The sequence below is a fragment of the Salmo salar genome, chromosome 11 (genome assembly GCF_965601325.2).
Source record: "Salmo salar chromosome 11, fSalSal1, whole genome shotgun sequence".
Taxonomy (NCBI): Eukaryota; Metazoa; Chordata; class Actinopteri; order Salmoniformes; family Salmonidae; genus Salmo; species Salmo salar.
The window spans coordinates 105,995,790-106,014,889 of record NC_138301.1 but is presented as its reverse complement, the minus strand read 5'-3'; the positions used below and the strand labels follow the sequence as shown (position 1 = coordinate 106,014,889).

At 46.1% G+C, this 19,100-nt stretch overlaps 1 protein-coding gene across 6 annotated transcripts in view; it reads left to right on the top strand.

The window, feature by feature from the left end:
* LOC106563448 (spectrin beta chain, non-erythrocytic 1) overlaps positions 1-19,100 on the top strand; it is a 110,038-nt gene that overhangs the window by 29,388 nt on the left and 61,550 nt on the right. For 4 of the 6 annotated variants that reach the window (XM_045690051.2, XM_014129037.3, XM_082958234.1 and 1 more), the window contains exon 2: positions 8,207-8,394. In XM_045690051.2, the coding sequence (XP_045546007.1) occupies positions 8,238-8,394 (157 nt within the window). In that variant the 5' untranslated portion in view covers positions 8,207-8,237. Of the gene's footprint in view, positions 1-8,206; positions 8,395-14,792; positions 15,547-19,100 lie in introns of those variants that run through there. The other 2 variants (XM_014129038.3, XM_082958235.1) reach the window with 1 other exon arrangement.

Sequence of the window (19,100 nt, the reverse complement as noted above, 5' to 3'; positions counted from 1 at the left end):
GAAACGACAGTCCATCATTACTTTAAGACATGAAGGTCAGTCAATCTGGAAAATGTCAACAACTTTGAAGGTTTTTTCAAGTGCAGTCGCCAAAACCATCAAGCGCTATGATGAAACTGACTCCCATGAGGACCGCCACAGGAAAATAATATTCACAGAGTTACCTCTGCTGCAGAGGATACGTTCATTAGAGTTACCAGCCTCAGAAATTGCAGCCCAATTAAATGTTTCACAGAGTTCAAGTAACAGACACATCTCAACATCAACTGTTCAGAGGAGAATCCGTGAATCAGGCCTTCATGGTCAAATTGCTGCAAAGAAACCACTACCAAAGGACACCAATAAGAAGAAGAGACTTGCTTGGGCCAAGAAACATGAACAATGGACATTAGACCCCTGGAAATCTTTAGATTTTTGGTTCTAACCACTGTGTCTTTGTGAGACGCTGTGTAGGTGAACGGATGATCTCCGCATGTGTGGTTCCCACCGTGAAGCATGGAGGAGGAGGTATGATGGTGTGGGGGTGCTTTGCTGGTGGCACTGTCAGTGATTTATTTAGAATTCAAGGAATACTTAACCAGCATGGCTACCACAGCATTCTGCAGCGAAACGCTATACCCCATCTGGTTTGCGCGTAGTGGGACTATCATTTGTTTTTTAACAGGACAATGACCCAACACACCTCCAGGCTGTGTAAGGGCTATTTGACCAAGAAGGAGAGTGATGGAGTGCTGCATCAGATGACCTGGCCTCCACAATCACCTGACCTCAACCCAATTGAGATGGTTTGGGATGAGTTGGACGCAGAGTGAAGGAAAAGCATTCCAGGGGAAGTTGGTTGAGAGAACCTGTGACCAGAAACAAGCTACATGGGGACGATACCAGAATAAATGATCTCATGATTCTGTTTCTTCACAGAAAAATCTGCAGAGCTGAGATTGTTATATAACATTCTGTTTTTGGCAAGAATATTGTATAATAATTAATAATAGTTGTGCCTAATCAGTTAGTTAAGTACCCCATTTGCTGGTCCCCTTTCATTCAATGTTTAGCTTTACTTTTGTCATTCACTGCTACAATTAATTGGGGTCTCAGGAAATAATTTTGTCTCGGGCCTGGTGTTGAGCTATGAGCCATCTGTCTGTTCACACTGCCTCAGAGGACCCAAAGCTCCCTCAGGCTCCAGCCTTCAGGCTCTAGCAGTGTCCTAGTCTGTCAGTCAGCCACAGAAGGTCCATTATGGGTGCCTGTCTGTAGGGAGGTTATGGGGTCGGCTAGTTGCTGGGACAGAGTGGACTGTAGTGTCCTGGTAAATCAGTCAGCCCCAGAGGGTCCATCATGGGTGTCTGTAGGGGGGTTATGGGGTTCTGGGGCAGAGTGGACTGGAGGGAGGGAGGGAGGGAGGGAAGGAATGGAAGCATTGCTGACTGTTCCTCCTGTCTTTCTTTGAGGATAATGACTCTCTGCTGGGTTTCTATTCTGAGCCACTTCCTAATCTGACCCTAATGGGATTTACCCTGCTTCCTTCTCTTTGTTTGGATGTTTACATGTGTGAGGAGCGGTGCGGCGTCCACGCTTGTTACATTATGTGTTGCAGCATGATTTGTGTTCTATCTACTGCTAGGCTGACACATTGATTTCCCCATTGGATTTAGAAATGTGATTTCAGCATAAGGCCATTGAGATGAGGCACATCGGCGGTAGAGTAGATGGTCCTGTGAGTTGTCATGATATCAGTATTGTGACACCACGAAACTCTATTTTCCAGGAAAAAAAATAAACACGAAGCAGAATGAACTCTGTGGTCCTTTAAAAACCTGCTGTATGTAAAATATTGTGTGATATATATTTTGTGGGGGAGGGACAAAAACTCTGGAAGACAGCAGAAGGCTGTGTGTTGGCAACATCAGAACGTTTTTCTCAACGTTTTTCTCTGCATGTTTTGTAATTGTTTCCTTGTCACGATACTTCAGAGTATCACGATACTGGTATCGTGACAACCCTATTATATGGCATCACCAGGTAGCTAGCTACAGTCCTATCAAATGAATCCATGGACTGTATTGTCTGGCCCTCTAGGACAGGGGTTCCCACACTTTTTCACTCAGGCCCCCCTTCCAGCATTGGGGAACATCCTGCCCCCCCCCCCGCGCATGCACTCCATGTCTATTTCTATGGTCACAGGCACTGTTCATGACACAAACTGTTCACACCCCTCTTGTTGGTGGAGAGAAAATGTTGCAGGTTTAAAGCGTATTTCCTGCAATTCTACACATTTTGTCATGTCTAATGTGTATTGATGTGATATTTGAGTGACTTGAACATTACAACAAAATCTAAGGGCTTAAAAACCTAGCTAAATAAATGTGAGCTGACATGGGCTAGTTGATCTGGACATTTTTGTCAAGTTATAAATAACTCTCTAAGGTATGCAGTCAGGGCATCAAATTAATGTTTTGGTCCACCAGCCACTGTGGCAGGTAGATGTAAAAATATCTACTAGCCACTTAAAAAAAATTACCAGCCCAAAATATTTTTTCACACAAAAATTACACAGACAAAAAACAGATGAGCATGCTTTATGTTTCTAAAACAATACTAGTAACAAGTAATGTGGTATATTGTTTAATTACCTGAGTCTTTTAACCAAAATATCACAAATGAGACAAAAATGTTCACCTGTCCATTTAAGGCTACCTGTGGTAGCTGGACTTGAGTCGTGTTTGTGCCTGTGAGATTGAGTCTGACTAGTAGAAGCGTAGTCTTCTCTTCCTAGCAGTTTAAACTCAAACATTGAAAAACAAACTAGCTTGTGAACAAAACAATGTAAATAGCCAAGAAACACAAGGACAAAGTCTCAAGTTTCAAGTAAATTAGACCAACTTTTATGCCTGTGTGCAGTGCTTCTGAAAATGTATTTTTCACTCAGCTCTTCACATGCGCACAGCCCTGACTTTGTGCGATTTAATTTACCATCTATAAAACAAAACAGTGGAAATACTTTGAAAACAGCTACTGCAGCATTTATTTTACTTTAAATGTGATCATACTTGCCAATTTCTATTCACAAATGCGAGTGAAATGCTTGCAATGTGGAGTCCTGACCACACCAACCGTGGCTGGTGAAATAAAAATCTTACCCGGCAATGCCAAAATCTGTACATTTTTAGGCCCTGTATGCACTGACATTACATCAATCTTATTTTTTCGGTGGGAGGGATCCCCGCCCCCCCTGCCGAGCTACAGTTTGTGAACCACTGCTCTCGGACACAATTTGTTCCTTCGCCACCTCACTAGGAGTTTTGTCTGAAGCTTTCCTGGCTCTCCCTGTCACAGACTCCTTCCACACCTCTCACCCCCTCCAGACTAGTTTTAACACTCCATCCTCCCGCTATCCTCCCGTCATCCTCCACGGTGTCCCCTCATGAACTCTCCGTTCTCCCCATCACCCGTGGCCTTTGTCTGTTGTCAGTTCATTTAGAGGAGGGACTGGGAAGGACAAATGTTCTTTCATTGGAATAATGCCCACATTTCTCACCATTATGCTTCCTGCTTATATTAGAGGGAATTGAGCTGGGGGAAGACAGACCCAGGAGAAGAGACTGTGAATACTCAATGTGAGACGGTGGATGCTCACTGTCTGCAAGGCTTCACATTCTGCTGTATCTGCCGAGTATATGAGCCTGAAGTTCCTCTGTTTTTCCCCTCACGGTTGCTCAGACACAGATCCGCCTGTGCATCTCGGCGTCTGTGTATTAAAGGGGACTCATTGTTGGAGTACGGATTTAGCTAGTCCTAATTTTTATGTCTGAATTAGGGGATGAGTCAATGTGTGTGCGTACTTACCTCCATGCATATTTACCAGTATTTTAAAATGGCTCTGGTAGCAGGTAAACTGTCCCCTGGCATGTCACCTCTTCCATGTTTCCTAGTAGATGTGGTAGAGTAGTGCTGCCACTAGCTTAGGGGACGAGTGGTGTCCTATAGCAGAACATGGAGTAGCAGAACAGTGACTGATGGAGCTGTCTATCCTGGTGGAGAGAGGGAGGCAGCATACTCTGGCCCAATCCTCTGGATTAAGACAGTTTCCCGCAGGGCAGGAAGAGAGAGCATGGAGCCTGCAGCAGGAGGACAGGGGGAGCAGCCTCACCGTCGCTCTGCCCTAAAGACCCCCAGCAGCCCTATCACACCACCCCCACCCCCGGATCCCACTGAGAGACTTACGACAGACACAATAGAACAAACAAATAAACAGGCCTGATCAACAGACAATAGACAGATCCAATCTGTTATCTGACCCCTTAAACAAACATGCTCTGTCAGCTAATGGGCCTTTTAGTTAACTGACTGCCTGGGGGTTTTAATCTGGATAGATCCCTTACGGGAGGGGAGGTGAGAGGGACCACCTTCCCCATGGTGCTAGGGCCTTAACTCTGACCATGCCACAGCTCAGTCAGACCACAGGGGAGTGGATGGGAAGAGGTTCTGGACAGGAGCAGTGCATGGCCATGGTGTGTCTGTCTCCTCTCCTGGCTGCTCTGCTCTGAAATATTCATCAGCAGTCTCTCCTGATCGGAGTTCAGTCTTTTCCCCTGGGATCTGTCTCTGGCCAGGACGACATTGAGGAGTTAGTCTAGGGTACCCCACCCCACACCCACACCAACACCCACACCCCACCCCACACCAACACCTCTCCCCACCCCACCTCCCCACACCCACACCCCACAGCAACACCTCTCCCCACCCCACCTCCCAACACCCACACCCCACCTCCCCACACCCACACCAACACCCACACCCCACCTCCCCACACCCACACCAACACCCACACCCACACCCCACACCAACACCCACCTCCCCACCCCACCTCCCCACACCAACACCTACACCCACACCCCACCCCACCCCAACACCTCTCCCCACACCCACACCCCACCCCACACCAACACCCACCTCCCCACCTCCCCACACCCACACCAACACCCACACCCACACCCCACACCAACACCTCTCCCCACCCCACCTCCCCACACCAACACCCACACCCCACCCCACACCAACACCTCTCCCCACCTCCCCACACCCACACCAACACCCACACCCACACCCCACCCAACACCAACACCTCTCCCCACCCCACACCCCCACCCAACACCCCTCCCCTCCCCACCCCACACCAACACCCCTCCCCTCCCCACCCCACACCAACACCCACACCCACACCCCACCCAACACCAACACCCCCTCCCCTCCCCACCCCACACCAACACCCTCTCCCCTCCCCACACCCCACACCCCACCCAATACCAACACCCCTCCCCACCACACACCAACACCCCTCCCCAGACCCACACCCATCTCCATGTATTAAACAGCAGGATTTGATGTCTAGATTTCAAATCCCTCTAGATGCTATGAAAGTCTTGCCTACTGCCTGGATCATGTCCGATGCGGTTTTTGAATAGGATTCAAGAGTATATCATCAAATTCATGAAAATGCAGTCATTGAATACATATTTAAGCAATAAGGCCCGAGGGGGTGTGGTATATGGCCAATACCACGGCTAAATGCTGTCTAGGCAGAGTTCCACTGTACAGTGTCTGTGTTCTTTTGCCCATCTTAATCTTTTCTTTTTATTGGCCAGTCTGAGATATGGCTTTTTCTTTGCAACTCTGCCTAGAAGGCCAGCATCCCGGAGTCGCCTCTTCACTGTTGACGTTGAGACTGGTGTTTAGCGGGTACTATTTAATGAAGCTGCCAGTTGAGAACTTGTGAGGCATCTGTTTCTCAAACTAGACACTCTAATGTACTTGTCCTCTTGCTCAGTTGTGCACCGGGGCCTCCCACTCCTCTTTCTATTCTGTTTAGCGACAGTTTGCGCTGTTCTGTGAAGGGAGTAGTACACAGCGTTGTATGAGATCTTCAGTTTCTTGGCAATTTCTCGCATTGAATAGCCTTCATTTCTCAAATCAAGAATAGACTGACGAGTTTCAGAAGAAAGTTATTTGTTTCTGGCTAGTTTGAGCCTGTTATCGAACCGACAAATGCTGATGCTCCAGATACTCAACTAGTCTAAAGAAGGCCAGTTTTATTGCTTCTTTAATCAGGACAACAGTTTTCAGCTGTGCTAACATAATTACAAAATATTTTTTTAATGATAAATTCGCCTTTTAAAACGATAAACTTGGTTTAGCTAACACAATGTGCCATTGGAACACAGGAGTGATGGTTGCTGATAATGGGCCTCTGTACGCTTACGTAGATATTCCATTAAAAATCAGCCAGCTACAATAGTCATTCACAACATTAACAATTTCTACACTGTATTTCTGATCAATTTCATGTTATTTTAATGGACAAAAAATGTGCTTTTCTTTCAGAAACAAGGACATTTCTAAGTGACCCCAAACTTTTGAATGGTAGTGTATCTTAAATGACCGCGTTTTCATGAATTTGATGATATACTCTTGAATCCCATTCAAAAACAGCAAGGGACATGATCCAGGAAGTTAAGAGCAGTTTTTCCACAGGGGTCAGGTTCAAAAGCTGTTGGTGATGGCCAGATATTTATGTTCTGTGGAGGAAGATTGGACAGGTCAGGTCAGGTGACATTGACCCCAGGCACCAGGCCAGAGTGGATTGAGAAATTGATGTGTGTGTTTGTTTGCGAGGCGTGTGCGTCCTTTAATGAAGCAGTTTTGCCTGCGTCCTTCAAACAGATTTTACCGTGAGACGTTATGGTTATATAAGTATCTGCTGCTCACGTCATCCATTTGCGTACGTGTGTGGGTGTGTGTTAACTTTCGTGTGCAATTGAAACCATAGGTCTACTCCCCTTGCCAAGTTTGCATATGAATGAAATGAATTGCCATGCAACTGGCCGTTTACTAAGCTAAATATTACACTCGTATACTAGAGAAGCTAAACTACAGGTATTGTACCATTCCCTCCCTCACCTTTCTCCCTCCCACTCTCAGCCTCAGCCTCATTTGTACCGACCATATCTGTTCGTGCTAGTATTTGCATCGACCTTGTCATATCATGCTAGAAAATGTGCCAAGTTAAAGTGTGAGCCTATTAGACTGCGGGAGATGTTAGAAATAGAATGTGGGGTTCTCCAAAGTCATCTTTGGGCTATTAGGAAAGAACACATCTAAAAAGCATTTGTTAGGCTCTGAAAGTAACTCCACACGGTTTAAAAACTCACACTCTCACCGCTGGCGTCGCTCTCTGTTCCCCTGCAGGTTGGATGGTTTTCCCCCAGCCCCAGCCCCGGTCACCATGATTACCATCTCTCTCTGTTCCCCTGCAGGTTGGATGGTTTTCCCCCAGCCCCGGTCACCATGATTACCATCTCTCTCTGTTCCCCTGCAGGTTGGATGGTTTTCCCCCCAGCCCCGGTCACCATGATTACCATCTCTCTCTGTTCCCCTGCAGGTTGGATGGTTTTCCCCCAGCCCCGGTCACCATGATTACCATCTCTCTCTGTTCCCCTGCAGGTTGGATGGTTTTCCCCCAGCCCCAGCCCCGGTCACCATGATTACCATCTCTCTCTGTTCCCCTGCAGGTTGGATGGTTTTCCCCCAGCCCCGGTCACCATGATTACCATCTCTCTCTGTTCCCCTGCAGGTTGGATGGTTTTCCCCCAGCCCCAGCCCCGGTCACCATGATTACCATCTCTCTCTGTTCCCCTGCAGGTTGGATGGTTTTCCCCCAGCCCCAGCCCCGGTCACCATGATTACCATCTCTCTCTGTTCCCCTGCAGGTTGGATGGTTTTCCCCCAGCCCCGGTCACCATGATTACCATCTCTCTCTGTTCCCCTGCAGGTTGGATGGTTTTCCCCCAGCCCCGGTCACCATGATTACCATCTCTCTCTGTTCCCCTGCAGGTTGGATGGTTTTCCCCCAGCCCCGGTCACCATGATTACCATCTCTCTCTGTTCCCCTGCAGGTTGGATGGTTTTCCCCCAGCCCCAGCCCCGGTCACCATGATTACCATCTCTCTATGTTCCCCTGCAGGTTGGATGGTTTTCCCCCAGCCCCGGTCACCATGATTACCATCTCTCTCTGTTCCCCTGCAGGTTGGATGGTTTTCCCCCAGCCCCGGTCACCATGATTACCATCTCTCTCTGTTCCCCTGCAGGTTGGATGGTTTTCCCCCAGCCCCGGTCACCATGATTACCATCTCTCTCTGTTCCCCTGCAGGTTGGATGGTTTTCCCCCAGCCCCGGTCACCATGAGCACCATCTCTCCCACCGATTTCGACAGCCTGGAGATCCAGCAGCAGTACAATGACATCAACAACCGCTGGGACCTGGCCGCAGAGACCAACTGGGACAATGAGAACAGCTCGGCACGCCTCTTTGAGCGCTCGCGCATCAAAGCTCTGGCAGGTGGGACAACCCAATGTGTTAGCGCGTGTGTATTGTGCATACATGTGATGTGTGTCAAGGTATAGGACCAGATGTGTGTTCCTAGTACACCCTCCTGTGCTGGAACATGACCAGCCATGCAGGTTGCAGTAGTGTGGAGGGCCCAGCAGAGGGAGCAACAGGCAACCAGAGGCAGCAGCATCAGGCACCTCTGTTTTGCAAAATACTGATCTCTCTGTGGTAGTCACAGTCTCAAACACACCCACCCTTCACAGACACACCACACTGGAGGAAAAACAACTGACACCACAACTCCAGACTGTGAGTACATGATAGTACACTGATACTAGTATACTGTTAAAAGGTTAGCCTCATCACACATTGAAAAGCAACCACTCTCTCTGTGGTAACAGACCCGTTCAGACCCTGTCACCATCATAATGTCATATGTATGTTAATGTATGTAGATGTTTAACCACTAACCAAATGCCTTATGGATCGGTTATGGAAAGGAGAACAGAGCTGTAATAGTGTGTTGTGTGGGTGTGTGGTTAGAGGAGCTGTGTGTGTGTGTGTGTGTGTGTGTGTGTGTGTGTGTGTGTGTGTGTGTGTGTGTGTGTGTGTGTGTGTGTGTGTGTGTGTGTGTGTGTGTGTGTGTGTGTGTGTGTGTGTGTGTGTGTGCTCTTTACTCCCTGGAAATGCTGCTGACATGTCTCCTTTTGACAAGTAGGGGCTTGATGTGCACATTCTTTGACACTTTGCAACAGCTACAGTAGCTCCCCCTCCCCACAGCACCCTGCATTTCTTCTACACTTTTTCAGTGTTTCCCCTAGGATTTTTTTGGGCAGCGGTGGCAAAGTTGGCAGGGTGGGGAGGGTGTGGCCAATGGTGCGGTTGCAAGGTTAGCTTGGGTGGGTGTGGCAAATGGCGCAGTTTTAGAGGCCCTTCTCTTGCTGTTTTAAAGCAAGTTTCATGCAATTCTACACATTTTGCCATGGGGTGGAGAAAATGTTGTAGTTTCAAAACTAGTTCCCTGCAATTCTACACATTTTGCCATGGGGTGGAGAAAATGTTGTAGTTTTAAAACTAGTTCCCTGCAATTCTACACATTTTGCCATGGGGTGGAGAAAATGTTGTAGTTTTAAAACTAGTTCCCTGCAATTCTACACATTTTGCCATGGGGTGGAGAAAATGTTGTAGTTTTAAAACTAGTTCCCTGCAATTCTACACATTTTGTCATGGGTCTGAGAGAAAAATTGCAGTTTCAAAGCTAATTTGGTGAATTTGAATTTTACATTCTCCCTGACTGTCTAGTTTTTATTCTGGTGCTTGTTACTTCTCCATGATGATCTTATTTAAAAAATATATAGCTCCATTATCTTTTTTACATACGTACTTTATATCTGGTTTTAGTTTAAGTTTACACTGAAACCGTTTTACCACCCCCCCCCCCCCAGCCGCCACTAAATCCATATAGGGGAAACTAGGGCTGGCCCCGTTTAGTCGACTGGTCGATAGGTTGTTGGTTGACCAAGATCTTTTTTAGTCGAGCAGTGGCAAATAGATTATTATTTTTCGTGGCACACAAGAGACCTGTCTGATTTGCGCCTGTCTCAGTGGACTAATCCATTGAGGAGGCCACGGGGGTGCCACGGTCCAAGAAAAAGTGGAGTGTGGCTAAGCTGCACAAGGCACGTCACTCTTCAGAATGCACTCTCTCCCGCTATTTCGTGCATATTCATTGTTTCATAAGTTCATTGTGTGCATTGTTTGCTGTCTATCAATTCCCTTTTACATATATCACCAGTAGTAACCTACATTTACCATTAGTTCCCATAATTTCTAATCTACAATGTTTGTTTGGTTACGGTCATTTCTGTTAATGCATTCAATATATTATTACAGTTGTTTACCGTTGTCATTGTCGGAGTGGACACGTTGTTTGCAGAACTCACAACCTATGCTACACTTGTGAGAAACAAGTTTTTTAAAATGTAATTCCATTTATGAGTTTTGTCAATTTATTAATCGTCTTGTTTGAAATGCTCCTGTCAGTGTTGAGTAAGGACGCGCACCAGATTACTCATACAGAAGTAGGACGAGTCTACCTGGCCTGAATGCAAATGTAGGCCTATAAATGTGCCTATTTGAGGATGTCTGATTACTATTTCTGATTGTCTTAACTCACCACCACTAATTAGCTGTGGAGCTTATCAAAATAATTTTTTCTTCACCACAAACAGCAAGTAAACAAAGTCTGTTTTTAGAATCAATTGAGAATGACAATAGTTCCTCAAAGTATTAGAAAAATATTTCCAACTCTCTCCCTTTCGATAACCACTCGGCATGAAAGGGAAAAATGTAATGCTCTGATCCAGTGGAGACTTCATAAAATACCTGATTACCTCTTATCCCTTGCACCAATAGCCTACAGCTGTGTCTGTCCAGAATTCACTGGCACAGATATTTTATGCAATGTTGCAAGTTAGCTAGTGTGCGTTTCGGGCCGACCCAGTTGATAGTTGATACAATGTTTCAATTTCGTTGTAGACTGGCCATGCATAGCCAATGTGATTTTATAGCATGTTTATTTTTTAATCGGGATATTTTCTACCTGCAGGCTGCAATGTTTTTATTTGTTGGCTACTGTAGGCTATTTTTACATAGTTGTCAATGGCAATAAAAGTTACTTTTAGATTTGTATCATTTTAATTTAAATAGAATGATAACCACAGACAATGATTTTGAGGTAAAGATTATTATAAATGAAACTGTTCCACGAAAATAGTCTTATTTAATCAAACAGCGTGCTTAAAGCATCAGACAATTTCAGTACACATAGTTGATTTTATTAAAACACATAGGGTGTGTCTATATATGAAAAATACATTGAGATGAATCGATTGACTAATATTTTTGTTGTTGTTGGGGACAGTCCTAGGAGAAACAGCCTTAGCCCACAAGATCTATGATCAGTCCATCTGTTACGGGATCTATGATCAGTCCATCCGTTACGGGATCTATGATCAGTCCATCGGTCATGGGATCTATGATCAGTCCATCTGTTACGGGATCTATGATCAGTCTATCGGTCACAGGATCTATGATCAGTCTATCGGTCACAGGATATATGATCAGTCCATCTGTTACGGGATCTATGATCAGTCCATCTGTTACGGGATCTATGATCAGTCTATCGGTCACAGGATATATGATCAGTCCATCGGTCACGGGATCTATGATCAGTCCATCTGTTACGGGATCTATGATCAGTCTATCGGTCACCGGATCTATGATCAGTCTATCGGTCACAGGATATATGATCAGTCCATCTGTTACGGGATCTATGATCAGTCCATCTGTTACTGGATCTATGATCAGTCTATCGGTCACAGGATCTATGATCAGTCTATCGGTCACAGGATATATGATCAGTCCATCTGTTACGGGATCTATGATCAGTCCATCTGTTACGGGATCTATGATCAGTCTATCGGTCACAGGATATATGATCAGTCCATCGGTCACGGGATCTATGATCAGTCCATCGGTCACGGGATCTATGATCAGTCTATCGGTCACAGGATATATGATCAGTCCATCTGTTACGGGATCTATGATCAGTCCATCTGTTACGGGATCTATGATCAGTCCATCTGTTACGGGATCTATGATCAGTCCATCGGTCACGGGATCTATGATCAGTCCATCGGTCACGGGATCTATGATCAGTCCATCGGTCACGGGATCTATGATCAGTCCATCGGTCACGGGATCTATGATCAGTCCATCGGTCACGGGATCTATGATCAGTCCATCGGTCACGGGATCTATGATCAGTCCATCGGTCACGGGATCTATGATCAGTCCATCTGTTACGGGATCTATGATCAGTCTATCGGTCACAGGATATATGATCAGTCCATCGGTCACGGGATCTATGATCAGTCTATCGGTCACAGGATCTATGCTCAGTCCATCTGTCTCAACTCTCTTTTCATCCTCTGCTCGCCCTACACAGTGAAGGAGCTAATATCATCTTCTGGGCCCAGGCTCATTTGCATGGATTTGGCTCTCAATTTGTGGACTCTCTATGCACAGCTATCTCTAAATGTCCTATCTAGACTTCTGTAGTCTGAGGACAGATCCCTATATATTATGTATAGCCTCTAAGGTTCATTACTCTACGAGCTATTAGAACTGTGACTTCGATCAGAAGCTCCCTGGTTACCTGCCTTTTTTCCTGTCATGACCTAGTTGTGCCTCCTTCCCTCAGGTGTTCATTTAAATGCTTCCGGCTTCTGTTTGTGTGTGTGTTGGTGTGATTCATCCAACTGTGTGCGTGGCCTAATAATATCTGACGTCCCGGGATGTCTTCACACACCTGACTGGTGTATCTTGGCCATGGGGAAGCTGTGGAGTGTGAAATGCCTGGAAGGTAACATGGCAGGTAAGGGCCAAGGTAAAACATGACAGACTGAGAGACTCGGGCAGAGAGAGCCATCGGAGGGACGGGGAGAGGAAAACGTGGAGGGTATGAAAGTGCAGGTAATGGCCCTCAGTGTGGAGCCTGAACACTGACAGCCTCAACTCGACCATGATGCCTCTTATTGACCTGCAGAGTGTGGTTGTTTCACTCCTGTGGTGGCCGTAACAGACATCTTTATCTCTCTCTCTTTCTCTCCACATCTCCTCACTGACTGGAATCCCTAAGTGTTCAGTCTGTTCTGTGTTCTTGGGCTGAGAGGAATGTGCAGAAGACTAATCGAGTAGAGGCCCTAACAGCATCAGAGTGTACAGTAGAGGCCCTAACAGCATCACAGTGTACAGTAGAGGCCCTAACAGCATCACAGTGTACAGTAGAGGCCCTAACAGCATCACAGTGTACAGTAGAGGCCCTAACAGCATCACAGTGTACAGTAGAGGCCTATGTGAGAGACACTATGTAGATCCTCCTCCAATATCTTCGCTCCTGGGGGTGGATCCCTCCTCTCCTCTGTTCCCCTGTCATATGGTTCACTTCTCTCCCCTCCTGTTCTCTGCTCCACTGTCTCACTCATATCCGTAGGCCAGATCATTATCTGTAATTGCAGTGTGCTTCATACAGGAGCTCCTGCCAAATGGTTGCTTGAATACTTTTCCCCCCTTTGTTTTCAAAAGTTGCAGAAAATTGTTGTTTATCCCTGGTTGTTTATCCAGCCATCTGCACAGCAAGCGGACAAGCTGTTTATAGAGGAAGGAAGCCTCTTTATCCCAAGGCATGAGCACGCACACACACACACACACAGAGAGACCTGCCCTCCTCATTACAGGCCTGCATGTTAACAGGGATGTTTGATATATGGTCTGGGCTGCGATGCGTCCGTCACTGAGCTCTGTGCTCTTCTCATCACCCCTGGCGACTGTGACAGAACCCCTCACCCCCCAGTGAGAGCCCTGCGTCTGTTCTCTGGGACTCATTAGGCCACTTCCTTCTATAAAGTCCTGGTCACTCTGAAGTCCCTGGCCCCTAGATCTTCTGCAGTCCACATGTCCCCTGTACTCTACCGTCTTAACAGACTTAACACAAAGCAGGCCAAACACAGCCTATAAAACAACGGATCTGAAGACCAGTGCTCCCTGGATAGGGCAGGGCAGGCTGTAGGCCTACACCCTAGGGGCTCCTGTATGAATAGCACAGACACTGGCTCTGACCTCTGCGAAACAGGTTTACCCAAACCTTTGCTGTAAGAAAGCTCATTTAATTTTGTCCTGTTTGTTTCTACTGAACAACACGGCTCTGGTGTGTCATATCCAGATCACTAGAGGACATTCTGCTGCTGCAGCAAAATGAGAGCAATGCACACACCTGTTATCTAGACTATTATTTCTGAGGAGTGTATTGACATTTTTATTTTAGTAGCATTAAATCATTGTTTGTGTAAAAAGACATGTTGGAAATCAATGCTGAGAGGTTTTGATTAGGTGGGTCTCAGTGGACTGTGATTGCTCAGAGAAACCACACACGCGTATACAAACACATACATTCTCTCTCTCTCCCCTGCTCGGGCAGGAAAGAGATTGTTGCTGCTGCTGACAGTTTCTCAACTACTTCCTTCCTGTCTTAACACCTTATTTTAGTCCCATGCAGTGGAGCAGAAAGAGGACTAGAGAGATCAGATGTAAAACAGAGATGGAGAGAATGAGAGAACAACACAGGTATGGCTACTGTGATACACCTCACTGGCTGACCACACCTCCTACACTACCTACTTGGTATTTAAAAGGATTGGAATGATATACCTTCTGCCTCACCCTATTGTACATTGCAGAATGGTTTAATCCACCTCTCCACTCCTCCTGTCGCCCCTCCTCCACTGATCCAGCCTTCTGCCTGCTCTTCCTTCAGGCTCCTCCCTAAAACACACCTTATGCTAATGCCCCAGCTTTCAGAGAGCAGCAGGCTGTGTTTACACAGCCGTCCGACAGCAGCCGGTTCTCCTGCTGTGCTGAAAACAAGGTGTGTGTGTGAGGCTGAATGCGCGCTCAAAGTTAGGAGGAACCGCAGAGCCAGTGTGTGTTAGTGTGAATGTGAAGAGAACCTGTGCTGCCCTAAAGGTTTCTACTTTGCTGAGAGGAGTGTGGCAAAGACTTCAGAACAGGAGGTGAAAAGAAGAGAAGAGAACATTTTGTTCTTAGTAAATACAACTTCTCCACCCTTGCACATGCTACTGCTTTTTCAGTGAAGAAGTGAGAGGGGGAAGAAAACAAAGGAGGAATAATATTTTGAAAGTGGAAGATAGGATGGCGTGCTCTGCCTTTACACTCTGGTAGAGAAGAAGGACTGGGATTTTAGGAGGGAAAACTGTGTCCATAAAAAGTTGGTTTGGGATTTCACATCATTTTCTTCAACTGAAACCTATAGATTATTGACTAGAATCTACGGGTAGATAGCTAGCTCCTGTCCTGGGGACAGCCCTGCTGGCCTTGTGCTATGCTGGAGAGCCCACTGGCCCAGGCACGCTACAGAGCTCCATACCTGAGGAGGTGATTTAGGCTGAGAAAGAGCAAGGGAGAGCTCCAACATGGAGCTGGACCACCAGAGAGCAAAGGAGCCCTGTCTCTCCCCGGCAGCGTTTGTTAACCAGGTGCAGTACTCCAACATCCTGGAGGGGAGGTTTAAACAGCTGCAAGGTAAGAGCCAACTGCTATACTAGGCTGGATTAACACCTATTCTGGAATCTCCTAAACCTGCTTGAATAAGAAATGAAAGAAAGATGTTAAGAGCTTTTTGGCTCCTGATGTATTATATATTATGCCGGGCTAGAGTGCAGAAAGTCCATCCAATATTCACCAGTTCAGAGAGATGGAGAGTGAAGAAATGTGTCCCCAATGTGTCTCCTTTATTCCTGGTGTGCGTGGTAACCACTGCCCCACTCCTGGAGAGTGTCCCTGTTTTTGTGGGCTGTGTTTCAGAGGGTAGTTCCAGGTTCCTGTCCCAGGTCTAGCGTCTTCAGGTCAGTTAGAGACACTGACTGGCTGGCCGACAGATCAGCTCCACCTGATCACCAGGCCACCTGGCCTTCCATATCCAATTACAGCCCTGGCCTACGCCATCCCCGTGACTGTAGTAACGCAGGCACACCGTCAGACGAATACAAGTCAATAGCTGACTAACATCTAGCCTTGGAGGCTAAGGTTTTGCCATATTTTGTGGCAAAGGGGTAGATTTACCCATGCACTTGGTGATTCATTTAGGGCTTATCCCCTTATGCAAATATGGTAATCCCCTTTTTCAAGATGGCCATAATAGGGTTGAGGTGCTATAGCAGACTAGCAGTAAGGAACAGTGTAGTGTAGGTGTGTGTTGTTGTGTTTAATTCGTCTATCTGGGTTGTGTGTGACCAGGTGTGCCTGGTTCCTATGAGCTGCACTACTCCCTAGTCATGGGCCATTAGGCAGGTTTAGATTGGCAGGTTTAGAGTGTTATGCAGTCAATCAATGAAGCAATCACTGAAGATCACAACATTGTGCCAGTTTTCTCTGCCTCCTCTCTCGTTGTCGTAAAGATTTAAGAAATGTCTTCTGGAATTGAGCGTGTTCAAAGAGTTGACTTGTAGGGCAAGTCAACACACACCCTATGTTTGACATTCTTTGTGTGCTCTAATGATATTTCACCTCCTGGATTGGGCAATCAGTCCAGTGTCACTAAAGGCTCAAACACATGGCACCGAATGTGGATCTAGCGTTCTTCTGCCGATCGCTCAGCACACTGTGTTTTAGGGACCACCCACTTTAGTCGTTATTGTAATTCATTATTTATTCCTCGTTACTATTTTGTATTTTTATTTTATATTTATCTTTAACTCTACGTTGTTGGAAAAGCACCCGTAAGTCAGCATTTCACTGTTAGTCTACACCTGTTGTTTACCAAGCATGTGACAAATAACTTATGATTGGATATAGACGTCTGACATTTTTCACACGATTCTACATGGAAAATTGGTTCGCAAATTACGTTCAAGGTGCTAAGTACTCTCGGCCAGCAAACTCTATTGGTGTTTCTGAGCCCTAAGATGGAGTTCGGGATTGATTTACTCCTTTAAATTCCCAAAGTTGTATAACCGCCTTGACTCCCCCTCCTCTGACCACAGTTCAGTCCTGTGTGTCTGTGTGTGAGATCCCCTCCCCTTTACCAGTCAGCATGATCTTTCTCCGTGATAAACCCCTCACTTGAGATCCTATCTGTCACTTCCCATGTATTCAATAGAAAGTCAACATTTGTGTGTGTGTGTGTGAGTGACACACCCATTCCATCTCCTGATAGGGGCTGATGTACCCATGCGTAGCTGTAGTTACAGACAGGGGCTACACGATGGCTTAGGTGGAGATAAAATGGCAAAGCAGAACGATGACTGTTTCCAAATCATCTGCGGGACCAACAAATATTTTCATCCCCAAGTTGTCTGTCTGACCACCCGCTCCCTCCCGCAGCATGAAAAATGCAGACCGCGCTGCAATAATCTCTGTTGTGACCCGCTGGTCCCTCGGGCATCCTGCGGGAATGCAGCCCTCTACCCACAATGACTGTCTTGAGATCAATGACATGTCAATCTTGACCGTCAAGAATGTGAAATACATTTTTCCCATTGGCAAAACATACTCAACATGGTAAAGAATTAACCACCAACACTGGGTGAATGTGTAACGGTTGAAAGTATTGTTGAGGAGTGTTTGTTGTTTCTTGGGAGAATGCTGCCCCCAGCACCACAGTACAGATCATATCAGCTGTGTGTTCATCATAATAAGATGAGAAAGGAGCCCTGGTTGTTTTACATGAAAAACACTTCTTGTTTAACATGGTAAACAAAACCAACCCATACCAGTCTGGTGACCTAGTGCCTCAACACAGACAACACACCTGCTACAGTAAGTGATACAATCTTCACTTTAACCGACCCAATGTTGGTTTTAATAAAGCGTTAAAGATATTGAGTGCCAAGGTGATAGGCATGGTGAATTTGGTTCGATAGTGTGTCATGATGTAAAGGGTCACTATCTCTGGTGCCAGTCACCTCTGCCTCCACCACTGTCTGAGTAAACTCTGACGTGGGCTTCAGGAGGGACAGCTCAGTAGCCGGTAGGAGTGTGGCTCTATTCAAACAGAACGAAAGGACAGGAATAGATACACTCATTTTTACAGAGCAAAACACAGTTGTTGTGTTCGGGAGCTTGTCAAAGGATATATAATTTGGTACCAACGTTTTCAGGAATGTTTTAGTCCAGGGAACAATGTTTTAGTCCAGTGTCACTAAAGGCTCGCACACATCGCACCAAATGTGGATCTCGCGTTCGTCTGCCGATCGTACCTTCAACACGTACAACTAAAGGGTGGAGCTGGTCTACCTGATTGAAACACACTTAGGACCATAAAAGCATTGATTCAATCCTGCTGTTGACCAGATAAGAGGTCAGAGAATGTCCGTTTCTTTGACTGGGGATAAGGGTCATTCCAACAGTCATTACGCACCTTGTGGAATTGATTTGAAAAGAATGATCTTGCACTGTCACATCTTACATAAGTGTGAGGTTGGAGTGTGATCTATGTGATAACAGTGGAATGCTAGTTCCTGTAGGATAGAATGTAATGGTTAAACTGATAGCATGGTCCATAGAGATATTTGACTAAGTGAAAAGAGCTGTCAAACCAAGGGTCACAGCACAGGGGCTTTTTGAATCCTCTTCAGACCAGATTGGCTGTGTTAGTGTGACTGGAGTTGGTCGAGCAGAGAGAGGCCATCATTGTGGCTAACTTTGGTCTCAGGCAACCTGATGCACTGTAGTAGTGTAGGCTACTTATGTAGATACAGATTAAGTTCTTGTCACCTAATCGCGATTGTGCCCATTTGGAGCATTTAAGCCCTGTGGAGTCTACGTAAATGTTAAGGGATTATGAGACTTCCTCAGGCCATTGGCACGCTTAGGCTCCATTTTCTCAGCATTTTGTTCCTTTACTTTATTTAAGAAGTGAATAGGCACTTAAGGAGATCCATGTCCCATACTAGGGTCACATTACAGATGTAGTAGCAGGCCATCCATAGACTCTATAGTAACTCTAGATGACTAAACCTCCTAGTGAAGGCAGCTCCAGCTAGAGGCCTCCAGCTCACAGTCACATTTCCAAGGTTAGGATATACCCTACACACACATGATACCTTATCGACAAGAACGCTTTTGTTGACACAGTT